This window comes from Mirounga angustirostris, unplaced genomic scaffold, assembly GCF_029215605.1.
Source record: "Mirounga angustirostris isolate CCGP_5_RB_7025 unplaced genomic scaffold, mMirAng1.0.hap1 SCAF_3, whole genome shotgun sequence".
In the NCBI taxonomy this organism is placed as follows: domain Eukaryota; kingdom Metazoa; phylum Chordata; class Mammalia; order Carnivora; family Phocidae; genus Mirounga; species Mirounga angustirostris.
The window spans coordinates 133,415,194-133,442,547 of NW_026991711.1; the positions used below are offsets into that span (position 1 = coordinate 133,415,194).

Here is a 27,354-nt window from a genome sequence, read left to right on the forward strand (position 1 = left end):
TCCCAATTCTGCGTGCTCTTGCGTGCTCTCTCTCTCTCAAATGAATAAATAAATAAATAAATAAATAAATAAATAAATAAATAAATAAATAAATTCTTAAAAACAAAACATGTTCTTCAAAGGATTATTCATAATAATGAAAAATTAGAAGCGTTCTAAATGCCCAATTCGTGAAGGTTAGGAGGCAAACCTATATGATGGGATACAATACATCTTTTTGTTTTTTAAATCACTTAACAAAAGAATACTGATAGCAGAAAGGTTCTAGATAAGTTTATGGTAAATTTTTTAGAAAGCAGCCAACAGGGGCACCTGGGAGATTCAGTTGGTTAAGCATCTGCCTTTGTTTTAGGTCCTGGGCTCCCTGCTCCCTCTCCCCTAACACCCGCTCCCCGCCCCCCGCCCCCGCTGCTGCTCTCTCTCTTTTTCTCTCAAGAAAGCATCCAACAATACATATGATACTCGTTTGATAAAACACATGGAGACAAACATATATCATGTGAGAAAAAGACTGAATGAATGTACTCTAAATTGTAATAGTGATTTTAAGTATGCTGATATGGACTCTGAAGACAGATCTGGGTCTGAATAATAGATAAGTAAATTAGATCAATTATTTAACCTCTCTGGGTCTCAGTTTTCTCAACTATAAATTAGTTTGTAGTGTAACAACTGATCGGGTTGTTATGAGGATTAAAGAAGCTAATGCTTGTAGTATGGTGCTTGGCAAACTAAATTGAAGTTTGTTAGTATTACTCTGATTTGCTAATAAGGAATGATTTTTCTGTTGATTTTTCTCTGATGAGATTAAATTACTTTTACTTAATAACAAAACTAAAGGAATAGTAAAAAAAATTTCTTGGAATTATTGGGATTTCGTTTAAATTTTAACAAGCCTCCATACAGATGGAACAGAGCCAAAACCCAAGTTCTGTAGCCCCAGTTCAGCAAAGGAAAGGCTCTCATTCAGGGGAAAGCTGGAGAAACCAGCCCTCTGCTTTGAGAAGCTGTCAGGCAGTACTCCCAGTACATTGTAAAGATAAGAAACAAAGTTCACTTGGGACATTGATTTAACAGATGTTTGGTGATGCACCAGAGGTCCACTGGAAGCTAACCTATATTAGGCCAGATATACTTCACTGTGGGTCATTTTCTGTGTCTACAGCCAATCAACATCAACAGGCTATTAAAACAAGGGACGTGTCCTTTATTTGGGGTAGGTTTCATTAATAACATTAATAACAACATTTCCATTTCCAGGATGTGACGTTCTGCACTCAAATCAGCTTATAGGCAGTTTGCTTTCAAACTAATAATTCACATTGCAAAATAAACAACCACCAAAAAGCCAAATTTACTTAACTGTATTCAAGCAGAACAAGAACATTATATTCAGAAATTCAGAAAAGCTAATAGCATTTCACAAATTTCAGTCACTATAATAATGTCCATAAATCTTGCAAACTAAATGAATCCAGTGCATCTCAATGATAAAGATATTTAGGTTTAAAAGCAACAATTGTTCCAGACATCGCAAGCTTGTTGCTGGCCAAGTTTGTTCCCTATTACTTGTATTTCCCATAACACCTGGCAAAGTATTTTGCACAAGAAATACTTGGGGCCTGCCTGGGTTTGTTGATTAATAGCCAAAGCACTTTGGGTGCTTGCAAATACAGGCTCAACTCCATGACCATAAGGGAAGCATCTGATGTATTTTATAAAATAGCAATGAGGTATTTTACTTTTTAAATATCATTATGACAAAGAAGTAGGAAAATTTTGAAAGCATATTTAGAAGTATAAAAAACCTACAACAAACCTACACCTTCCATTAGGGGAGCAGTCTGTTCTTAATAAGGTATTTATTCCAGGCACATGTTATGAGGCCTGAAGCTAATCTCAGTATGCCCCTCTCCTCCCCAACAATGCCTTTAATTCAATTTTGAACTTTAGTTCAGAAGAACATTGATTATGTGTGTGTGTGTGTGTATATACACATATATATAAAATTAGTCTTTCTAAAACTATACGCATTTGTAAAAAAAAATTTTTTAAAGATTTTATTTATTTATTTGACAGAGAGAGAGACAGCGAGAGAGGGAACACAAGTAGGGGGAGGGGGAGAGGGAGAAGCAGGCTTCCGGCGGAGCAGGGAGCCCGATGTGGGGCTCGATCCCAGGACCCTGGGATCATGACCTGAGCCGAAGGCAGACGCTTAACGACTGAGCCACCCAGGCACCCCAGTTATTACATCTTATTTAAGCCTCCTTTAATCGATAGATTTCCTCTCTATTTTTTGTGTGCAATTTACTTCTATGTACTCAAGTTGCTTGTCCTTAAGATTTCCTCCATTGGTTTGCTGATGGGACTTCCAGAGTATAATTTAATCTGTTTCCTCCATTCTCTGTATTTCTTGTACACTGGTGATTGGATGTAGAGTAAAGGCTCTAACAGATTCAAGTTTTGTAAGTTTTGGTGCTTTTCTGGGGGGCGATGGGGGTGGGCAGGACTTTTCCCTAGCTGCCATTGTGTTGGATCATTTCATTCTCCATATAGTCTTTTTTTTTTTTTTAAGATTTTATTTATTTATTTGAGAGAGAGAATGAGAGGGAAGAGGGTCAGAGGGAGAAGCAGACTCCCCACCGAGCAGGGAGCCCGATGTGGGGCTCGATCCCGGGACTCCAGGATCATGACCTGAACCGAAGGCAGTCGCTTAACCAACTGAGCCACCCGGGCGCCCTCATTCTCCATATAGTCTTAAAAAAAAAAGAAATCCTTTCCTTTTTCTCTTGCCTATCCTCTCCTGTTTCACCTGTACCTCCTAACTCCCATGACCTATATTTACACTCCAAGGCATATCCTTCCATATTTTCTCCATGTTCACGTAAATATCTTTATGCACGTGCAGAGATTGTTTGCTTTACAAAAATGACATCATAAAAAGCCTTCCAAGCCAAGTAGTAGAGCTCTAATTTGTCCTATTTAATGGCTCCAAAATAATATTCCATGTGCACATCTACCACAATTTATTCAGCCATCGTATTTCAGGTGGCAAATACTTTATTCTTGGGTCTTGTTGCCACATCTTGTTCATACACACATATCTACTGGCTTTTGTTTTCAGAGTGAAATTGCGGGGTCAGAAAGTATGCTGTGTATTTTATTTTAATAGATGCTTCCAGATAGCTTTCAAGGAAGGCTGTAGCAGTTCACATATCCACCAGCAGAGGATGAGGTTACCCTTTCCTCCACAATCTAAAACAGTCTCAAGGAGCAGAAAAAAAAATAGTCACAAGTAAAAGTCACATGTTGGGAGCCAGCAAGGAGCAGGGTCATCTAAGGAGCGGAAGAGCTCGATGGGATTCCCTAATCAGCGATCCGTGAGCTATCCGTAAGCGATTCTTCAGTAGAAAAGGCCCTATTCATCTTTGTATCTCATGAGCCTAACACAGGCCTGGCACAAAACAAACAATTCCGAATACCCCAAAACAGGGTCTGAAAATAGTTATCTCTAACTGCTAAGAGTTACCTTTAACTCCTCTCCATTTCATGGATCCCAGTGAGTTCTTTCCTACTGGGTGGTACTTGCGTATTACACGATAGAATGTATCTAGCATCTGCTCCTAATCTCATTTGAGTCTTTATCCATCTCCACTAAAATTCTGGGAAGAAACCAAGAAACTTGGTTTTCAAGAAAATTCTTGGATTGGAAGAAACCAGGAAACTTGGCAAGAGAATCATTCCTAGGTCATGGAACATTCTGTTTTTTAATGTTCTACCTGTGATGATCACACCAAAAGGAGCACCCACCTCCCTACTTCTGTGAGAGTCACTTTTTTCTTATTAAGCCTTCATTCATCTCCCTTGCTCCATTTGCCCTTCCAGGACAATGCTCCCTAATACAATACTCCTCACCGAACCTTTCAAGCCAAGACCTCTTATTTGAATAAGCTAAAATGTTGTGCCTTCTGCAAATAAGAAAGATCTTTTTTCAATGAATCTACCAAATGTTCTCACAATTCAGTCCTTTACTATTAGTTTAGCTAAGGATTATTACAGTGAAGGGGGAACAAAAGATTAGCCCAGCTTCACCTTACAGTTGGGAGAATCAGGAAATGCCAAGTGAGTAACAAAGCTCCTAGTTTTGACTAAGCCTAGCTATGCATTTATGGGAAGCATTAAGCTGCTCGAATATCAAAGTCATTGTTGGTGTCATAAGGGGATCTTTATACTGAAAATAAGAGAGCTGTCTGTTGACAAAGGGAAGAAGTACAAATTACGATGGACACTTGTAAAAATGCAATGTCATAATACCAATTCATCGTTATTCAGAGAGACACACTGCACTGAGAGTGACCTTAGAGAGAGGATTATACTATGCCAGGAAGGCCAGCATGCACTCTCCATAAACAGCCTTGCCCCCCTGGCCACCTTACAAGAGTGACACCAGCCATGCTCCAGGAGCTGGATCCATCACAGCTTGCAGTGCTGGGGTAAGTGCTGTTCTTCATCTGATCTCATTTCAAGATTATCTCTGGCTTGGAACCTAGCACGGTGCAGTTGCAAGAAGCCCGAGACATGTCGCCTGAGACAGCCTTGAATCTGGATGTGCTCCTTGTGTTTTGGTGTCTGGAAAAGATGGAGAAAGCACCCTTGGGCAGAAATTGGGGGAAATAGGAGTGACATAGAGATTTTTTTATTATTATTATTAACATATAATGTATTATTCGTTTCAGGAGTACAGGTCTGTGATTCATCAGTCTTACACAATACACAGAGCTCGCCACAACACATATCCTCCCCAGTGTCCATCACCAGCCACCCCATCCCTCCCACCCCCCTCCACTCCAGCAACCCTCAGTTTGTTTCCTGAGATTAGGAGTCTCTTATGGTTTGTTTCCCTCTCTGGTTTCGCATTGTTTCATTTTTCCCTCCTTTCCCCTATGATCCTCTGCCTTGTTTCTCAAATTCTACATATGAGTGAGATCATATGATAATTGTCTTTCTCTGATTGACTTATTTCATTAGCATAATACCCTTTAGTTCCATCCACATCATTGCAAATGGCAAGATTTCATTTTTGGATGGCTGCATAATATTCCATTGTGTGTATATATATATATATACCACATCTTCTTTATCCATTCATCTGTCAGTGGACATCTGGGCTCTTTCCATAGTTTGGCTATTGTGGACATTGCTGCTATAAACATTGGGGTGCAGGTGCCCCTTCGGATCACTACATTTGTATCTTTGGGGTAAATACCCAGTAGTGCAATTGCTGGGTCGTAGGATAGCTCTATTTTTAACTTTTTGAGGAACCTCCATACTGTTTTCCAGAGTGGGGGCACCAGCTTGCATTCCCACCAAGAGTGTAGGAGGGTTCCCCTTTCTCCACATCCTCACCAAAATCTGTCATTTCCTGACTTGTTAATTTTAGCCATTCTGACTGGTGTGGTGGTATCTCATTGAGGTTTTGATTTGTATTTCCCTGATGCCGAGTGATGTTGAGCACTTTTTCATGCTTCTGTTGGCCATTTGGATGTCTTCTTTGCAGAAATGTCTGTTCACGACATAGAGATTTAAAAGAAAAAGGACAGTCATATGCTTAGTGTTTCGTTTTCTACAGTTTCCACAGTGTAATCTTCTGTTTTAAAAAAGAACTAGGAAAAAATAGAATGGCAATTTGGTTCTGTATTTTTTATGTTACCTTTGATGACCAGAAATCGAATGTAGGGAGAGTTCTAAACAAGTAGCCCTTCATAAGTTGCTTTGTTAAGGAATAGAATGAAAGGAAATTTAGCTCTTAAGATGTGAATTTGAATGTAGTCCAGATAGGGCACTGCTGACAAATGATTCCATTAACTGAACCTCTATATGGGACCATCTGATAAGGGGAGAAACGATCTAATGTTATAGCCTTTTCTTTGCTCCTTTCCCTTCTCTCCTCCATGACCACCCAGGTGCCTATGGTTCTCTCCATCTCTCAGTGACAATAAATTGCTCACAGGAAGGGTCTGATATTAATCATTTATACTTTCCTTCATGTGGATCTGAGTCAATGTATTACTTCTCTAAGAGGTTTATCTATCTAAGCCTTACTTTGACCCACGGAATGTAAAGGGGAAGAAGTACATTTGGCATATTTTTGGCACCCTACATCCTCACCTCTGTAAATTTCAGTCTTGGTTTTTTGTTCTTTGGGGGGGAAAAAAAGATCCCCATTTAATTTACAGGATGAAAGCAGTGTATAAACTCTACCTAGATGTATATAGTCATTCATTTGTTTATCCCAGCTAAACCATAATAAATTGCATTTTCAAAGAGGGAAGACAAAAGCCTGGGAAATCCGAGACATATAGCAATAAATTGACACATACTGAAAGTAAGCAATCTGTGAAGTTTGTACCTGGCTGTGTGCTTAAGGGGGAGGTGGTAGCCTGGGGGAAGGAGGTACATATTAGCACTGTCTCTTTCTCCTCCTCACCTGCAACCTCAGTGTTTTCCATTGTGGCCCCAGGATATGGCAGGTCAATTGTGATAAGCTCTGAAACAGACCAGCTCTGGGCAGGGAAGGAGCATCCTCTCCCATTCTCAGTGATCTCCATTCCAGAGACTGCTTCAGTAAGATCTCCTTGTCATACCTTCAAACACAAATTAAAACTCATAAATAAGTACAGAACCTCATTGCATTAAATCGTTTTCATCTCCTTGCTCATCAATGTTAAAAAAAAATGAGAGAAAAAGAATCCTCAAAGATTGGTGTCCCCTACCTACTCTCTTAGCAGGGAAGGAGTACTAAATCAGTACAGATGTGTTAACAGGAAGGAAAAAAAAAAAAAACCCTAGAGACTATGAACAGTAATTATAATTCAAAATTAATTGATTAAAACAACACACGGGGCAGTTTACACAACGCTTCCATGTTGCATTATTTCAACTGCTGAATCTGGTCAAGAGATTGCACTCAGAGTTAAAGGAATGTTATTAATCCTTTTTAAGTCCCTCCTGAAAGTTGTTAAATTTAATTTACTGAAGGTACTACCAATTCCTTCAACAACACATGACCCACAGCTGTTGGGCTTCCTTTATCCACTGAAGAGAGATTTAATCATCAGCCAGTGTCACACAAGAGTGACTCAGAGTGAGGAGGGAACTCGAGGACTCCTCACACATGTATGTACTCAGAGCTAGACGGAAGCCCAGAGAACCTCCACCTCCAGAGGATCGATGTGTCAGGTGGCTCAATCCTTCCTTCCTCAGCACAGCGGGCAGAACCGCCCTGCACCCAGCCCAGGTCCCCAACAGCTTCTCCACTCCAGTTCATCTCCAGTAAGGTAACCAGTGACTGAATTCTGTCATTTATCCCTTCGTTTCTCATGTCAGTTTTCAAACTGCTTTTGATTTTCCACACTCTTACAGAATTAATCGAGTTGTCTTTCATGCTATAAAGTAATAATAGTAGTAATAATAATGATGATGATGATGATGATGATGATGTTAGAAGGCTGTGATGGACACTGAGTCCATCTTACCATAGAAGTGATTCCAGTGTCACCTGGATCCTTCCTAGAACGCTCCCCAGGTCTCTCTTTGAATGTTCTTCGCACCCTAGAGTTACAACCAAATTTGTATCTAGTTATTCTCTCTGTGCCTATTTGACACCATCTGTAAATCTTACAATTAACTGGAAACTGGATGGGGGAGGGGCTCCAGAAAGAGTAGGAATCTTAGCTGAGTCTCTTACTGGAAGCAAAGATGTGCCATCAGCTAACTATAGGTCTGATCTGTTTGTCTACCCGCTTTGCCAGTGTTACCAGACGTTTCTTGAGGCGAATGCACACAGGCACATTAAAGCGAGTGAGAAAAACGCCTTCTAGGTCAGAAGGAATCAGGAAACTTCCTCACAGTGCACACTGGATTCCTGGACACTAAGACGACAGCAATAAACCTGCTTCAGATATTTACTCTCCATTTTATGACCCTGTGGTTAGCATTTTACCAAGGAGACATTGGGCTTTCCTCCAAGTCCAAGTCTGTTTTCACTTTGACTCACAAAATACAATGGGTAGTTTAGTAGCTTTGTTGCCACTTAATCCTGGCAGCCCCTGTTAAAGGCTTTATGATTTAAATGGTGGTGTGGTGTGCTCCCTCAGTGGGTTGATTTTTAGCAGCTGGGGGGAAAGTTTAAATAAAATATATTTTTAAATTAAAAATAAACTTGGGTTGTTCAAATAGCTCTGAAATGTCCCCCTACACTACTAGCTCAAGGGTAATGATTATGCGTTATTTATCTTAGAATCCTTTGGCATATGTTAGATGCTCTAAGAATATCCTTGGCTAGGGTGCCTGGGTGGCTCAGTTGGTTAAGCGACTGCCTTCAGCTCAGGTCACGATCCTGGAGTCCCGGGATCAAGTCCCGCATCGGGCTCCCTGCTCGGCGGGGAGTCTGCTTCGTCCTCTGACCCTATCCCCTCTCAGGTGTTCTCTCTCTCTCAAATAAATAAATAAAATCTTTAAAAAAAAAAAAAAAGAATATCCTTGGCTAGATGCTGCATAAAATGAAATTTAAATGTCTTATCATTTTTGTATTGTGTTTTTGAGATTTGAAAAGTGTGTCCGATTTTTAGAACAAATCCCAATGCTTAAATACAAGAAAAAAAGATCATTATCTCATACATTTCAAATGAGGAAAGGGGGAATTGGTTGTAAAACCCGTATACCAAATGTTACTTTCTTAAGGTACAGACTAAAACCTCAGACCTTTCCTTCTGCTCAAAGATAACTGTGTACAAAAGATACACACTGAAGTTTTGAACACACTTTCTGCATCTATACATAACACTGTCTCCATGTTGTTTTCTTTGTTTTTTTTTAAGTCGTTTTTTCTTTTTTTAAATAATCTCTATACCCAATGTGGGGCTTGAGTTCACGACACCAAGATCAAGAGTCGCGTGCTCTTCCGACTGAGCCAGCCGGGCACCCATCTAAGCTTTCTTTGAAGCCTTGTAATAACAACCTATAATCATATACAATATATCATCTCTTAAGTAAAGCGAGCATGGCTTTAACAATAATTCTTAATACCATCAGGAAACCTGCTGGCAAAGTCATCACCCTAGGGGGAATGGGGAATAATTCATTAATTAATAATTGTGGTTATTATGGTGAATTATAATTTAAAAGTTTTGAGAGATGGCAAAAGAAAATCAGAGATACTTTCATCCTTAGAACTAAAAATGCCAAATGTAAGTCCATCAGGCCTTCCCTCCGTTAGGAGTGGCTGCCCTACCTCTTCTAGGAGACTTTCTGAATGAATGAATCTGCAGAGGATACACGCACTCCTCCAGGCCTCACTGGTCCCACCACACAGAGTACACTCTGGGTACCACACGCTCCCTCTGTCCTGGTGGAAGCAGAGTTCAAGGGAATGTAACTGGTGGATGAGCTTCTTTATTCCATCAGGTGAGAGAACTTACTGTTTCCATGATGACGAAGACCACCTCAATTGTATCATCAGCAGCATCATAATTATTATTACTATTACTATTACTATTATTTTAATCAGACCCTCAGAGAAGCATTTGTTGCTCCATGTAAGCATATTTCATATAGGATCCCTTGGCTCCGTTGAAAAAAATTTCCTTAGATTTCTGGGTGCCCAACTTGAACACTTTTTTCCCACAGAAATGTAATTTATTCATCATATGAATTAGTTTGTGTCATTAGGTCGAACTATTTATTTTTCTTAGAGGTGCAGCAGAAATCTGTGAAAGCTCACTTGGGTTAAAAAAACAACTTCTTACTTCAAGGAAAAGGTCAAAATAAAAAGGAATTCAGTATAACTTAGCTAGGTTAACAAAATTTAAATGTACTGAGGACATACATGTCCAGAATGCCATCGATATTAAGAAAGCTGTGCAAGAGAACTTCAAAAGGAAAATATTTGAGAAAGCTACTGCTAAATGCTCTCTATTTGATGTTTTTTTTAAGAAACTACTTAGTTGTTGATTCAACTTGGGCTGTGATCGCAACAAGTTGAAAGTAAATAAAAATTCTACAAATTCCTATCGATCAGTGTGATTGACTAGTTTTAGTATTGCTTTCTAAAACAAAGCCCCTCATGGAATTATGTAGAAATAAAATCAAGTCGTGTGGGAGGAAGTATTTAGAAAGAATTCTGTATTTCTTATGAAAAGTAGGGCTCACCATGACATGAGACATGGAGACATTATTCTCAGTTCTTTTTGTTTGTTTGTAACTGTCATTTATTTTTAAAGGGCAAAGGAACATAAGAGAAGTGAAATTGAAGGATCTTAATTTTTATTTTTTGCTAGGAAAAGACACCCAGTATAGCAATTTAAAAAAAAGCAGAAGTGAGAAAGGACAGTTTTATTTAAAACTCTTATCAATGTGGCACTACCAAAGAACTAATGACTGTGTTTCTAGAAAAGTAGTTCTGATACTTTGAAGTTCTGGACCCCCAACACAAAGAAGCTCTAAACTAGTGGTTCTCACCTGGGAGCAGTTTTGTCCCCTAGGGGACATCTGGCAATGTCTGGAGACATTTTTTGTTGTCACAACAGGGCAGGGGGTGCTCCTGGCATCTCAGGGATAGAGGCAGGGGGTGCTGCTAAACATCCTGCAATACACAGGACAGACCCCACAACAAATATTTATTTCACCCCAAATAGGAAAAAGTACCACAGGTGAGGAACCCATGCTGAGGGATCAGCAATACATAGAGCAGGCCCCCCACAAGCAAACCTGACTGATCCCACCATAATGATAAGGTTCTTCGCGGGCAGCAAGCATTGGTCACTCTACTTTACCAGATACTCTCCAACAGAGAAGTTATTATTTCCATTTTGCAGCTAGAAAAATGGAGGCTAAGAAAAGATAAATAATTTGCTCAAAGACCTCTGGTGATCGAGGAGCTGGGACTGGACCTCTACCTGCCTGATTCTGAGACCTGGGCTCCTAACCGCTGCCCTGCTGTCGTGTGTGTGTGTGTGTGTGTGTGTGTGTGTGTGTGTGTGTGTGTGGCCTCAGTCCTCCCTTCCCACATTATTTTTACTAGCAAAGTGGCTAGTGTTTATTTTGGCTTAGGAAACCTCTCCAGGCCCAGTTCAGAGGATGCATATATAGAATTGCAGCAGTCCTCATGCACTGTGGTTGGGGAGGCGGGGGGCCTGCTGATCTGCTTTCCCTTACTCTGCCCTCAGCTTTGATGAGCTCACAGGCTCACAGCCACTGGGTCCTAAGAAGACTGTTACATATGAGGGGCTCTGGCCTTGAGCCAAGTTATGTGTACCCCTGCTAAGCACTTTGTTGTGAGATAAACTGGAAGACAAAGCAGATGAGCAAACAGCCCAAGCAACTAAGGTCAGTGCCCCCACTCTCTTAATTATCGGGACGAAGGAGCCATGTGGAGTTGGCCAGGCTGGTGGAATATGGTTGAGGTGGCCAGAGTAGTTACAGTCATTCATTTACTTCTTGGTGGTCGATGAACCAATCGGCCATCAATCAGCTTCTGTGTACAGGTCGTATTCCCAATGACTCTAACCAAGGGCTGCTGTAAGGAAACATGACAACGCATGGAATCTTGGCTAAAATAGAGGTCAAAGGTATGTAGGTATTGGTTTGTGACTGACTCAATCCAATGACCTAGAGGAATGTGAACCTTAGGAATTGAAGAACCAGTATTTTTTGGACAATAATATTTGGGGTAAGAACAGACTATATAAAACTCTAGGTCGGAGTTGGTAGTCGCCTGGATTCAGGCTGTAGGCTGGGACACCAGCATCTGAAATGACTCTTAGCCCAGAGGTTACCTAATGAAGATAACACATTTTTTTAAATTTTATAATGTTATGTTAATCACCATCCATCACATCATTAGTTTTTGATGTAGTGATCCATGATTCATTGTTTGCGTATAACACCCAGTGCTCCATGCAGTACATGCCCTCCTTAATACCCATCAGCGGGCTAACCCATCCCCCCACCCCCCTCCCCTCTAGAACCCTCAGTTTGTTTCTCAGAGTCCATAGTCTCTCATGGTTCGTCTCCCTCTCTGATTTCTCCCCCCTTCATTTTTCCCTTCCTACTACCTTCTTCTTTTTTGTTTTTAACATATAATGTATTATTTGTTTCAGAGGTACAGGTCTGTGATTACACATTTTAATGTGAGCCCCTCCTTAACAACTAAAAAGCTTCTCTCTGTTGCCTGTCACCGAGGAAAAATGAGTTTGGCTATTGAAAGAGGAAGTGAGGGGGGAAATGGAGAGCATGAGGAGAGAGGAGGGATTCTGACTGTTTCGGTTTGAGTTTTTGCTTTTCTCTAGTGGTTGTGAAGGTGAACTTACCAAAGAGTAGAAGTCCAAGATCACTAGATCTTGAAATGCTGGAGTTCTTATTTCATGCATGAAACCCCTGTGGATCTAATGAAGACTTTTCTTAGAAAAAAAAAATGCGGGGTGCCTGGGTGGCTCAGTCGTTAGGCGTCTGCCTTCAGCTCGGGTCATGATCTCGGGGTCCTGGAATCAAGCCCCGCATCGGGCTCCCTGCTCACTCCCCCTGCTTGTGTTCCCTCTCTCTCTCTGTGTCTCTCTCTGTCAAGTAAATAAATAAAATCTAAAAAAAAAAAAAAAGAAAGAAATCCATGTGTGATTAAAAAAAAAACACTTCCTCTAAAAAAAGAAAAAAAATTCTTTATTTTCCCTTGCCAAATTTTTACTTTTTTATTTTGAAATAATTTCAAACTTTTGGAAAAGTTGAAAGAATAATACAACCCAGAATCCCCAAATACTAACATTTATCACATTTGCATTGTCATTCTCTCTTTATATCCATATGTATGTGGGGGTTTTGTTGCTGTTGTTGTTTTATTTTTAATTGAGTATCGTTGGTATACAATAGTATATTAGTTTCAAGTATACAAGGTAATAACTTGACATTTATATACATTACAAAATGCTCACCACCTCTCTCCATACAAGTTATTATGTTATTATTGACTATGTTTCCTATGCTCTATTTTTATCCCTGGGATTTATTTATTTCATAAATGGAAGTTTGTCTCTCTTAATCCCCTTCACCTATTTCACCCATCCCCCCCCCGCCCCACCAGTGCCCCAGCAACCACCTGTTTGTGGTTTGGCAAACACAGCTTCCTTACCCATTCATCTATCAATGGACACTTAGGCTGCTTCCTTAATATGTTTACGTGTTTAAATATTCTTACTATTTTCTTAACTTTGAGAGTAAGTTGAAGACATGGTGCTACTTAATCTTTAAATACTTCAGTATGTATTTCCTAAAAACAGGACATTTTCTACATAATCATAGTAAATTATAAAAATTGAGAAATTAATATTTATTGAGAATGCAATATTATTTATCAGATGAACAAATCTTACTCAAATTTCACTAGGTGAACAAATAATGTTCTTTCTGGCAAAAGAAAAAAAAAGTTTTCTGGTCCAGTGTCACATACTGCATTGAGTTATCACATCTCTTTATTCTCCATTTATCTGGAGAAGTCTTCAATCTTTCTTTTCCTTCATGACTTAGCCACATATTGTGCGGAATTGGGAGATATGTCTTCATGCAGGATTAGCTTCCATTTATGCACAAAAGTGCTGCTGTGTCCTTCCCAGTGCAACACACCAGGAGGCACATCATGTTGGTTTGTCCCACAGCTAGCAGTGTTAATTTGTATCACTTGATTAAAGCAGTATCTGTCAGATTTCTCCACTGTGAAATTATTATTGCTCTCTTTTTCCTTAGTACATATCTTATGGGGAGATTTTTTTTTGAGATTCTGTAATTATTGTGTCTTATCAGAATTTCACCTACTAGTGTTAGCATCCATTGATCATTCTTGCCTGATGTAATTGTTACTATTACAGTTGCCAAATGGTGATTTTCTAACTCCATCATTTCTTTTACATTTATTAGTTGGCATATTAACTCTTCTATAAAATGAGGCAAATAATGTGCCCTAACTCAAAAGGCTGTTGGGAGAATCAAATGAGATCTATATGTAAAAGTGCAGTGTAGAATGCTTCACAAATGCAAACCATTCTTTCACTATTCTCGCCTTCCGCTTGCCCCCAGCAAAACATGATGACATAGAAAGTTTCTACTCTCTGATCTAGGACACATTAAACCCCATGAGCATTTGGCTTCTTCAAATAACTCCATGAGATCTGGATTGCAATGAAGGCTACAGAATCCACTTAGAAAACAATACAACATTTAGTTATTCAATTATTCAATTTATTGAGGCTAGACTTGAAGAAAGCACTATACTAGTTGAATTTATAAATATGAAATTTCCTTAAAATGTCTAAACATGAAATTTCCCAAGAGGTAGGTACACCAACACCTCACCTCAAAATTATACACTTTTTAACATATTTATATATTTGAGAAAGGAAAATTCTACTACATGGACATTAATTTGCCACAACTCATTAACTCCTACACAAGAAAGATTTGGGAAACTATGCCAAATTATTAAGCCATGATCATCTAAAAACTTGACTGCTTCAGAAATAGGCACAGCTAGGGGCGCCTGGGTGGCTCAGTCGGTTAAGCATCTGCCTTCGGCTCAGGTCATGATCCCGGGGTCCTGGGATTGAGCCCCGCATCGGGCTCCCTGCTCAGCAGAGAACGTGCTTCTCCCTCCCCCTCTGCCTGCCGCTCTGCCTACTTGTGCTCTCTCTCTATCTCTCTGTCAAATAAATAAATAAAAGCTTTAACAACAACAACAAAAAAAGGAATAGGCACAGCTATTATCAAAAGAATCAACCAGTTTGCTCAAACCTACCATATTTTAATATTTACCTCTGACTTAGTTTTATCAACGGACAGTTCTCTTACCTCTTCTTTCTTTAGCTAAAGATCTTTTGCCAGGAAGAAAGATGAAAGCAGAGCCCAAAATTTCCCTGAGAAGTGAAGAAGATATATTACATTGAGTGATTTTTTTTGTCTGAAATAATCTGTTCCTTATAAAGCAGTAGAAACAAAGTTGTGTGTATGTGTGCACATGAGTATATGTGTATAATTCTGTGTGTATGTTTATATTCCTTATTAGGGAAAGAAATATTTACATATACAGGAAAAAAAACTGGAAGAAAATATGTAACAAAAATATTAAGAGTCAAATGTGATAATCATTACTTCGTTCTTTAATTTTTTCTGTATTTGCCAAATTATTTTTACCATGAGCATAAGTTACTTTTACAAGCAGAAAAAAAAAATGAACAATTTTTTTAATGGTTCAAATGAAAAACCAGGAAATACCTGTAAAAAAAAAAGAAAGAAAGAAAGAAAGCCCAAAGTTTATAAAATTGCTTGGCCTTGCAAGTACTTTGAACACCGTGTCCATGAACAGTCATGATTCCAGAAGCATCCGTGAGGTCTGAACTTCAACTCCAGGGCTTATCCATTGTCCTCTATGAAGCACTCAAGGCCCCTCTTGATTCTAAGGGTGAATCTAGATCAAGGGCAGAGATATGTGTGCACATAGGGCAAAGCAATGAAACTTTCTGAGTCAAAAGGGAAGGAAGTAAGATCTTTCCCACAGGTGATGTTCTCTGTGACCCCTCTTGCTTCCAAAGTCAAAGAGAGCTACAGACCCAGAGCTGTTCCTATGTGGGGTAGGACCTAATGATCTCCTTCCTTTGCGTTGCCTATGACTGAGCTAGGAGGCTGAGCCGCTGTGATGGTCAGACCTGAGGCAAGCAGTCAAATGCCCTCTGGTTCTTGTTCACTTCCTACTATGGGATAGCTTGCTCTTCCCAGGCCATCAGTACCCACAATAAAATGATAGTATTGGCTGTCTTTGTAAATGACACTGTAATATATGGGATTTCATATCCCAAAATAGTCTGAAATTTCACCCTGTGATACTTTTGATATTACACTTCCAAATTAGTATCACACTTGTTTTCAATAATACAAGAGCTTGATTCATTCACGACTGTTATTTTGCAGCCAAACATTGTATAATAATTAGTATAACTTTTAAGATGGCATATGCATTTAAATGGCCAAGACTATAAAATTAATAGGGGCACCTGGGTGGCTCAGTTGGTTAAGCATCTATCTGGCTCAGGTCTTGATCTCAAGGTCATGAGATCAAGCCACTTTAAAAAAAAGAACTATAAAATTAATATAGTATTCTTTCTTCAACATTTGTTTTTAATCCAAAACAACTGTGGTATTTCTAAATTGGTACAGTCAGCCTACATGAAATAATATTTTTTTTTTGTTTAGAAAAAGATAAAAAGGTAATACATGCTTAGGGAAAATGCAAGTGGTAGTCTTCTGAGGAAAGGAGAAAGGAAACCCTCCACCTGTTTGATTTTAGGCCGTAGGCCACCTCTTACCCGGAATAATTAGTTTTCCAGGTCATTCTGCTGCATTTACGGTCAAAGCCTCATGATTTTCCAGAAAGAATTTGCTTTCCTTTGTCCTACGTCATGTGTTTCTTTTTCTCATAGAAAGCTAGTGTCCAAAGAGAATAGAACCTGAGGCTTCTTGATTCTGTTTTGGATGCTGTGCCTTCGGCCATCATCCCTCAGTAGCTTCCCATTCATCCCACCCTCTCTCCATGAACTCCCTGGTGGATACGCACTTGCATACTCTCTGCATGGAGTTGGGATGGTCTCAGAGTTGGGTTGAAGGATGACAATAGCCCACTGAAAATAAGAAAATGGAAACCAACTTGGAAATATTTTCATAGTGGCAACTACTTTGCCTGATAGTATAAAAATAATTAAGAACCTAATCAATCAATTGGAATTGAACATTTTCTAATAGATTTGCCTATTCTACTCTTGAATTTCATGAAGTAGCAAGAGATAAGATTTTACTGTGACAGTCTATGTTTCAGATAGATGAATTCATACATGAGATTACTGTCACATCAACCCAATGACTTGTGTCAGCTTTGCCATGGCACCTCTCTCCTGTTTACCTTCTCTGGCTATGGTTTGGTTAGTTTTTGCATTACTTTAGAGGAATGGTTTATCGCTTAAGTGGCTATCTTCCTAGCCAAATAATAGTTAATTTTTTTAACTATTTATTCATTCGAATGCATTAAAATATCTGAAGTTCATCAATGTTGGGTTATAGCACTTTGATGGTACTAATTTAAATTTTCTTTCTAATTTTGAACTCTCAGGTCACCATCTTCTTTTATTGTTCAAGAGAGGAGAGTCCCTATCATATACAGGGGGAAAAAATGTTCTTTTGGGTGTTAGCCCTCCTAATCCTTTGTGGTTTTCTATGGAATTATAAAAGACAGCTAAAGATTGCCGACATTACTGATAAGTACGTTTTCATAACGGGGTGTGACACGGGCTTTGGAAATTTGGCAGCCAGAACTTTTGATAAAAAAGGATTTCATGTAATTGCTGCCTGTCTGACTGAATCAGAATCAACAGCTTTAAAGGCAGAAACCTCAGAAAGACTTCACACCGTGCTTCTGGATGTAACTGACCCAGAGAATGTCAAGAGGACTGCCCAGTGGGTGAAAAATCAAGTTGGGGAAAAAGGTGAGTGATGTGGGGGTGGCAGAATGGAGGGGGTGTTGTGAAGTAGCTACAGCTAAATAAAATGTGTTTGGATCTTAAACGGCCTTTCAAGAAAATGTCTCCTAAATACCAGCTATGGTACTGGAGAATATTGGAAAAATCATAGTTAGGATAGAGCCCTCAGTAGTTTCAAGTTGCAAGCTCACTGTTTGCATGAGAGACACTGCCCACATTATCCTCAGTTATAAGTCCCAGTGAGTGAATTTAGAACTGAGTTGGAGGTATTGACTTTTCCTGCTCTTCTCTCATGAAATTCTACTTTGGCCACCTTCACAGCAAAAGAACTTAGGGCTAAAAGCTACAGGAAATCATGCAAGCAATCCCCAAATTGCCATGTGGATACCTGGGACCCACTTCTCAATACAAAATGATTCCAGAACTCACATATTTTCTATGGAAAAGGTAGAAAATAGCCTGAGAATCTGAGTAAAGGTACCTAGGATCATCGTGGTAGGGTAGTAAGCCATTGGACCTCATTCTTCCTCCAGCTTCTGCTAAGATGACAGCATTCCAAACTAGAGGATTTTTATTGGTTTGAATGAAGTTTGAAATGTTATCACTAATGAAGATGTTAGAGTCCAAAACAGAAAAAACAAATGTATGTGATTTTTCTCTATCACATCTTCATCATATAGTTGAGACTCCAAACCTCAAAAGCAGTGGTTTAATAATGCTCCAGACAATTTTTAATGCTTGAATCCCAAACAATTTTAACAATATTAAATGTTTTCCATCATAAAATAAAACAATTGATGACTAGATTTTTTTTTTTTTTTTACCAAAAATAGATGTGAAGTAGATTGATATTGCTTTTTGTAAAAAGTTTATAAATAATCTCTGGCTTTGCGATCTAGCTAGTGGGAAAAATAGAGCAATTTACTCTGCATCTAAGATGAAAAAGCAAAAGGCTCATTCAGACAGTGTCAGTATTTTACATTCAGAACCAGAAATAGAGTTACTGTGAGATTGGCTTCCAGTAACAGAGCTTCAACTATTTCAATTTAGCCTCCTACCCTCTCACAGAGTAGTTACTTCCCAAAACTGTAAAGCATTTCAAAGCAGGAATGTGGTTAGAAGGAGGAAAGTGGACAGTTGTGTAAAGCAGGGGCTGTATTTCCATCAAGGACACATAAGTGCCATCTTCTATCACACCTCCTTTCTTTCCACTCTGTTCTAGGTCTCTGGGGTCTGATCAACAATGCCGGCGTTCTCGGCGTGCTGGCTCCCACCGACTGGCTGACAGTGGAGGACTACAGAGAACCTATTGAAGTGAACTTGTTTGGACTCATCAATGTGACTCTAAATTTGCTTCCCTTGGTTAAAAAAGCTCAAGGAAGGATCATCAATGTCTCCAGCATTGGAGGTCGCCTTGCATTTAGTGGAGGGGGCTATACTCCATCCAAATACGCAGTAGAAGGCTTCAATGACAGCTTAAGGTAAAGCAAACATTGACATATTAGGAAATAATAGCTGCTAACATGTACTGAATGTTTATTATGTATTAGACACTCTATTTAGTGCTTTAAATTATTCCCAATTTGTAGGCAATACCACTGAAACTAAGAGATTAAGTAACTCGCCCAAGGTCACCCAGCTGGTAAGTGGTAGAAGTGAGATTTGAACCTAAGTCTATCCAAGTCTTTTTTTTACTTTTTGCATTAATGCACAATGCTGACAGTGATGGTGAATTTATATTCAACAGGTCAGTTTGTTAAATAGTTAGGGAATCATATAGAGAGCCTAAATCAGGGTAGATCTCTCCATTGGTGTAACTGTCAATTGCAGACACAACAGTACCATCTTATTTAAACCCTCAGTAGAAAATTATCTGGTAAAGTAAATGTAATTATCACAAAATAATGACTCAGCTACACAGCTTTTTTTCCCCTTTTGCTGCAAGTTCTGGACCCAAATTTCCATACATTTCAGACACTACAGCTAAATGGATGATAAACTTCCCATTCCCACCCCCACCCCAAGGACAAGAAAGACAGTTTTCCTCTGATGCTTCCATTTCCAAAAAAAACTCAGAGCAGGAATTTACTAATCAGAGGTGAAGATTTTGCTCCCACAAGAAAGCACTGATCACATCTTTTTGCTGTGTTATCAGAGAACCACAGAGCTCAAAACAAAGGACCTATTTAGTAAACAAAGGCCCCAACTCAGTGCCCCCAGGCATGGATTTCTCTGGATTTATACCATTTGAGATTCACTGGGCTTCCTGAATCTTAGGTTTATATCTTTTGCCAAATTAGATGAGTTTTCAGCTATTGTTTCTTCAAACATTTTTTTCTGCAATCTATTCTTTCTCTTCTCTTTCTGAAACTCTATAACACAGGTGTTAGGCCTTTGGTTTTGTCCCACAGATCCCTAAGGTTCTGTTCACTTTCTCATTTTTCTCTCTGCTATACAGATTGGATAATTTCTAATGATCTACCTTCAAATTCACTGACTTTCCTCCATCACTGTGCTGTTGAGTCCAACCAATAAATATTTTATTTGGGTTATTGTATTTTTCAAGTGTAAAATTTTCATTTGGTTCTTCTTTGTCTTTTCTTTTTTCTGGGAAGCATTCTAGCTTTCCATTCACTTCAAGAGTATTTTCCTTTGTATCTGGACCATTTTTATAATAGCTGCATTACAGACTTTGATAATTGCAACATCTGTGTCCCTTTGGCATTAGCATTTGCCATTGTCTTTTCCTATGTGAGTTGAGATTTTCCAGTTCTTTTTATGCTGAACATTTGGAATGTGCCAGTTTTTATGCTAAAGATTTGGAATGACATGAGACTATGGGCCTTATTTAAGTCCTATGGAAAAGGTTGATATTTTTGTTTTATTTTATTTTTTAAAAAGATGTTATTTATTTGAGAGAGAAGAGAGAGCTATGGGGGGGAGGGGCACAGAGAAGGGCTGAGCAGGGAGCCCAACATGGGGCTCGATCCCAGGACCCTGAGATCATGGCCTAAGCTGAAGGCAGATGCTTAACTGACTGAGCCCCAATATTTTTGTTTTAGCAGACAATAGATGAGGTTGTGTTCAGGTCACAACTGCTAAACCATCATTCTGTACTTTGAGATTTCAATGTTTGTTTGATTTTTAAAGACTTTGCTGTGCTATTCAGATCTGTTCTGCAGATGTACTACACAGTAGCCAGTCTGGGATATGGATGATGGTTGTCCCCGAGTTTGCTTCTCTAAGTCAGATTCACACATGCACATGTGCAGTGCATAAACAATGTTATGGGGTCACTTTCCTGAGTTCCTCTCTCTGTGATCTTTCCAGTTCTCTCTTGTTTCCTGGGACTGCCATCGAGCCGGAAGTTACCCCATTCTGCCAACTACTTCCCACATGTGTGCTGGATATGGAGCCACATGATGGGAGGAAAGAGAGAGACAGGGTTTCTTCCCACTCTCTTGGAGACTAATAACCACTTTTAAAAAGGGATTCCGACTGAAGGGCTTGTATGTTCGCAATGCAGCTATACTATGCCTGAAATTACCCAATAAAGAATGGTTTTGTTTTTTGTTTTTGTTTTTGTTTTTCTAAATCGTGGAAGTGGTATTGGAAATGGTACTGTGCATGCAGGCCACAGTCTAGTGGTGGCTCCAGAATTTCTATATATAGGAGGGTTTAGGGACAACGGTCCAACTGGGAGAAGGCTGGGGCTCTTTAAAGCTGTATTTGCCCAGCATGCATACTGGTTTCATACTGGTTTGACTTACCTGGTAAACTTAGTTGGGTGACTTAAAGCCATTTGTTCCTAGATTATATGTTATTTCATTAGTAGGTGGGGAGACAAATCTTCCCAATTACTTTCCAAAACCCAAAGGAGCTCAGAAGATAGGTGAGTAAAGTAAATTAAGTTAGAAAATAACTTTTTAATAATCTTAATGCAAGCAACATACTTTTCAAAATCTTCCAAGATCAAGCTAATTTGCATTTTTAGTAAAGTACACTGCAAACTAAACAATAGGCATGTTGCTAGAAAGCAGAACCTAAGATAAATTACATTTTAAGTTCATTGGTAGAATTCTTTAAAAATCATATGGTAAAGGCTTGTATAAAATGAGTAATTACTTCCTTATAGAAGTAATTATGCTTCCTTATAGAAGTAATTCCTTGGTGGAAATATACATTAAATTTAGGAAATAATTATTCATATAATGGTTTGCAATTCTTTGTTTTGCTTTTAAGGTGGAGGGGTGGAATCATGATTCCCCTAAAACCTTGTTGCCCAGTAAATCAGTAGACCTCTGGTTTTCTGAGGCCACATAATGAAAGAGCTCACTGAGCAGCATAGGGAACAGGTCAGCCACATCAGAGATTGTCACACTGTGTCCCTCAGCCTGTCCTCATTTGTGCCCCAATGTCCTCACATTCCTAAAATGGAGGTAAACTTGTCCATCTAGGCCAATCACCACTCCATCTCCCCATAAGTTATTTTGCATACTGAGAAGAAACCTGTACTTAACCCGATTGTCTGTTAATTTAATGACAGAGTATGGCTTAGTGGGGAGCACTAGACTAGGAGTGGGTCTACCCAGATCCCTTTCCCATTTTGCCACTAAACCAGCCTTCACCACCCTGAACTTTCCTCACTGCAAACTCAGAGTGTAGAACAAGATACTCCTTCCCAACCCACCCAATTCTGTGATCCCATGAAAAAATTCATTAGAAAATAATCACCCAAATGGCAAACGTTCTCCAAACAAACCTGGATTAAACATCATCAATGTGTTCTTTTCACAGACGGGACATGAAAGCTTTTGGTGTGCATGTTTCATGTATTGAACCAGGATTATTCAAAACAGGATTATCAGATCCAATAAAAGCCACTGAAAAAAAACGCGCCATTTGGAAGCATCTATCTCCAGATATCAAACAACAGTACGGAGAAGGTTACATTGAAAAAAGTAAGTCTCTAGGTGGACCCAGGGTTCCTCTGGGGTTCATTGTCATAGGCAACATGAAGGAGACTCAAATATAAATGAAAAAATAAGGTTTTCATAATAATATACCAATAAGGAGATTAAATATGGATCAGAGATCCCTATTAATTCCAGTGCCATCTCTTACTTCAAACATTTACTGAGCATTTACCAAGTGCCAAGTTCTATACTAAGCACCTTATGAATTCTTATCATTTACTCCTCAAAAGAACCATTGGGTAGTGAGCAGAGGCTTGGAAAGGTGAATGTTCTACCCACAGATGTACAACTCCTCCTGGTCGTAGCCAGACTGGACCCCAAGTCTTCACCTCTACACAAGCCTCCTCTTCTTGGAATATCAAGACTCAGACTCTGACCCTTAACCAGTTTACAGTCTAGTTGAGGAGAAAAAGTAACCAAGTGAGATTGTAAAACAACGAGATTGTGCAGCATGCAAGAAAATTGATCCTGCACTCTTTAGAACCCAACAGCCCAGAAGGGGTGCTAGACGGTATAGTCTGTAATTGCCCAAGGAATTCAGCATTGGATGAAAGCATTGCTGGTCACATGGCCTTTATGAGACAGGTCAGGTTTGAGTAAGGCCTAAAGGCCAGGAAGGAATTATTTGGGTGGAAACTTTCCAGGAATTTCCGAGCAGGAATGCACGGGGGGCGGAGACGGAAGGCAAAGCCGCGTAAGTCAGATTGAGTCAGGGATGGAGAAGATGACTAACATATTTACTATGTACTCGTCACCACTCTAAGGGCTTTACATGGACTGTCTCATTTAAAATGCCCAAATAAACCCTACGAAGCAGCTATTAGCTGGATTATCTAGAAACAGAGGCACAGAGAAGCAACTTGCCCAGTGCCGCGCAGTTAGTAAGTGGAAACGCTGGCTTTGAACCCAGACCACCTAACTCCGCCATCTATTCTCGGCCCTGCGCTCCAATGGGAAGGAGGCCTGAAGGAGGTGATGGAACTTCCGGAACTTCCGGTACCGGCCCCGCCTCCGCCTCAAACTTCCTGGTCCTGTTTAAAGCTTAGTCGGCGTTCCTCGAACACGTACTGAGCTCTTGCTTTAAGCCAAACAGGGCCCCACCTAAATTTGCGTCACTGTAAACTTGAAACACTGATCCTGCCTTTTCACCCGTGGGTTTGGTGAGAGAGCCAACTGTGGCAAGGTTCAAGGCTGGGAGTTTTCGAGCTGGAGCCAAGAGCCAAGGCAGGTCCACCTGGGGAGGTTTTTAGGATGCCAGTCGCCCCCAGCCACCCGACCCCACTGCACATGCGCATGTGCGCGCACGTATCAACCAGAACGTCTGGTTTCACGAACCTCCCAGTGCTATCATGTCACTATATGCTGAGAACTACTGCTGTTAAATACCCTTGTTTCTGGGCGCCTGGGTGGCTTAGTTGCTAAGCATCTGCCTTTGGCTCAGGCCATGGTCCCAGGGTCCTGGGATCGAGCCCCACGTCCGGGTCTCCACTCAGCGGGAAGCCTGCTTCTCCCTCTCCCACTCCCCCTGCTTCTGTTCCCTCTCTCGCTGTGTCTCTCTCTGTCAAGTAAATAAATAAAATTTTTTTAAAATAAATAAATAAATAAATGCTCTGGTTTCTCACTCATTATCAACTCTGAAGATTCTAAGTAGGTTCAGAAATAGGGGCGCCTAGGTGGCTCAGTCGGCTAAGCCTCTGCCTTTGACTCAAGTCATGATCCCAGAGTCCTGAGATGGAGCCCCACATTGGGCTCCCTGCTTAGCGGGGAGCCTGCTTCTCCCTCTCTTCCCTGCTTGTGCTCTCTCTCTCTCTGTCTCTATCTCTCAAATAAATAAGTAAAATCTTTTTTTAAAAAAAAAATCCCTCATTTAAAAGAGCTTTCTCTGTTTGATACTGACATTGATACTTTCTAAATGCCTATGAATAGGTCATCAACTTCCACCTCAAAATTATTTTTGACTTGGCCCCTGGCTCAGGTGTCCCCTCTAAGAGGTACCAAAAGGCCTTGAGCCCAATTCTGCACTGGTTGTTTTTATTAGTTTTCTAAACAAGGACTTGAACATCAGCCAGACGCATAGTTCCAAAGAAGACCACGAATTTAAGCTCACCTTTCTTCATTTCCCAGGCTATAGTTATAAAATTTTAAAATAGCCACTAAGGGGGTGCCTGGGTGGCTCAGTCGTTAAGCGTCTGCCTTCGGCTCAGGTCATGATCCCAGGGTCCTGGGATCGAGCCCCGCATGGGCTCCCTGCTCCGTGGGAAGCCTGCTTCTCCCTCTCCTACTCCCCCTGCTTGCGTTCCCTCTCTCTCGCTGTGCCTCTCTCTGTCAAATAAATAAATAAAATCTTAAAAAAAAAAAAAATAGCCACTAAGACTTGTTAGGTAATCTCAGTTAGGTTCTTTGAACAACTTGTGGCTACTGGGGCCTGAAGTGGAAAAGGAGATTTAAAATCATAGATTTTCTCTTGAGAAGACACAACTCAGGTATGTTTTAAGAGCACTGTAGGAATGCTCCGAGCCATTACCAATCTTCTGCTAAAATACCTGCCTCTTTAAAAACTATCTTAGCTCATTACTCAAGCATTTCATCTGCCTGATCACCAGGATATGTTTAGCTTTCTGAGTCAAGACTTTGGGGATGATTCCCTCTTTATTCACCGAATTATAGAGGCACATGGTATGTAGGTGCACATGCACGCACATGCACATGCACACAACACATCCACATTTCCTATACACATAGTATTCCCTTAAAACAAATTTGGAATCAAACCCATAACTTCCTGGGTTGGGGAGGTGGCTCGTAGACTTTATAAAGTATCTTTCCCTCATTGTTTTAAAGTAGTGCTTCTCAAAGTCTGGTCCCTGGGCCAGCACCATCAGCATCACCTGGAGACTTGATAGAAATGCAAATTATTCGGTCCCACTTCACACCCACTGAGTCAGAAGCTGGTGGTGGGACCCAGCAATTGGGTTTTAACAAGCCCTCTAGGATATTCTGCTGCCCGCTCAACTTTGAGAGCTAGTGGTCTAACGAAAGCACTGCTGCATCCTTTTCTGAGGAATAGATAGGAACCCACCACAAGGGGCCTCAATTTCTAACAGCGAATTCAAAATAAATTTTCACACACACACATCCTCCCCTTTACACCCTGGCCTCACACACTCCTTTTCTCCTTCTTCCAAAGAGTTAAGTGTACTTTTGTCTCTTTCTACAGGTCTAGACAAGCTGAAAGGCACAAATTCCTTTGTGAACGTGGACCTCTCCCTGGTGGTGGAGTGCATGGACCACGCGCTCACAAGTCTCTTCCCTAAGACCCATTATGCTGCTGGAAGGGATGCCAAGACCTTCTGGATACCTCTGTCTCACATGCCAGCAGTTTTGCAAGACTTTTTATTGTTGAAACAGAAAATAGAGCTGGCTAATCCCAAGGCAGTGTGATTCAGCTGACAACAAATGCCTGCCCCTAGGCTATGAGATGGGCTGCTTTCAAGGACACATCTCCTTTTTGGTCTCATTCCTCACCTAATCCAACCTGGACTCATTTAGATCATGCTTCTTTTGATAAATGAGGGGGTCCCACCCACACTGGGAATGTCCCAAGGTCCCTTTTTAGGACTTCTTTGAAAAGAAGGGCTGCGATGACCTATCCCATAGAAGGGCTCGAAATTTAGGTTTTGCGGGGCACCTGGGTGGCTCAGATGGCTGAGCGTCTGCCTTTGGCTCAGGTGATGATCCCAGGGTCCTGGGATCGAGTCCTGCATCGGGCTCCCTGCTCCTTGGGAGCCTGCTTCTCCCTCTGCCTCTCTCTCTGTCTCTCATGAATAAATAAATAAAACATTAAAAAAATTTCGGTTTTGCCTGCTTAATATGATGTAAGGGAAATTGAAAGCCTTTCCCATCCAAAATGATCTCTACCACCACCAGCCCCATGCTTCTAGCCCCCGCCCCTTGAACTCCAGAATGTTAATTACATGTCCCTTATCACAATGTTTAGAGATAAGTAGAATACTTTCATGAGTGGATTGGATGTGGTTATTTTGCTGAGAAGAAGACTCTGAAGTACTGGAACTCAGTTTTGTAAGCCGTGGTGGGTGGTCAGGAGAAGGAAGGGTGAGGAAGCATCATGTGACTGGTATAAACTAAGGGGAGCAGAGAAACACTAGGTAGGATTGCAAGTAGGAGGGTAGGGAAAGAGCAGAAGGACAAGAGGACTGAGAAGAAGAAACAAGTATGCAAGTGGAGGGAGGGAGATTCCAAGACAAGTCTGCCTGGTCTCGAGGGAGCTATGGAGGGTGCACAGCCTATTCAAGGCCACTGTGAACACAGATGCGGACACAGCTATCTGTGGAAAGCAGGTAACAGCATGACCCGTCATTCCGAAGAAGAAAAACGTAGGGCGTGTATGTTTATTATGGTGATTGTAAATACAACAAGACCCAGAATTTCTGAAACAACTTACACCCAAGATGGTTGGAAAGCCTGTACTTGAGTTGTCTCTGAAGCCCCACACAGATATAGAGCTAAATTAGTACTCTTTGGCCTACAGTTACAGTGACAGCAGGTCTGCTCCTTGCTCATATTTGTGGTCCTAAATTGGACTGATCTTGGCCCCACACCTCCTCCAAAAGCAAGTTCTCTACACAGATGCTTCCCCAGATGCCAGCACCCAGTATCACTCACATAGGTTGGTTGAAGATAAGGTTTCTGTCTTGTACAGGGCACTTATCACAGTCTCTCTTTATATATTTGTGTGGTTAGTTAGTTAATATGGGTCGCCCCAACCAGACTTTAAGGTTCATGAAATCAGGAGC

General features: G+C 40.4%; 1 protein-coding gene across 1 annotated transcript; it reads left to right on the top strand.

Annotated features, from left to right (window-relative positions):
• The first annotated feature begins 7,156 nt into the window (after nt 1–7,156).
• DHRS9 (dehydrogenase/reductase 9) lies at nt 7,157–26,372 on the top strand. The gene is made up of 5 exons (XM_045867412.3): nt 7,157–7,337; nt 17,198–17,570; nt 18,787–19,045; nt 22,362–22,525; nt 25,758–26,372. The coding sequence occupies exons 1-5, from the start codon at nt 7,179–7,181 to the stop codon at nt 25,979–25,981; spliced, it is 1,179 nt and encodes a 392-aa protein (XP_045723368.1). The 5' UTR covers nt 7,157–7,178; the 3' UTR covers nt 25,982–26,372.
• The last annotated feature ends 982 nt before the right edge of the window (nt 26,373–27,354 follow it).

What these genes read in the sequence shown, in the direction of transcription:
- DHRS9 (XM_045867412.3), top strand. Translation starts at nt 7,179, where the DNA reads ATGTACTCAGAGCTAGACGGAAGCCCAGAGAACCTCCACCTCCAGAGG. An exon ending in AAATCAAGTTGGGGAAAAAG is followed by an intron (nt 17,571 to 18,786) that starts GTGAGTGATGTG and finishes ACTCTGTTCTAG; the next exon opens with GTCTCTGGGGTCTGATCAAC. An exon ending in GGCTTCAATGACAGCTTAAG is followed by an intron (nt 19,046 to 22,361) that starts GTAAAGCAAACA and finishes TTCTTTTCACAG; the next exon opens with ACGGGACATGAAAGCTTTTG.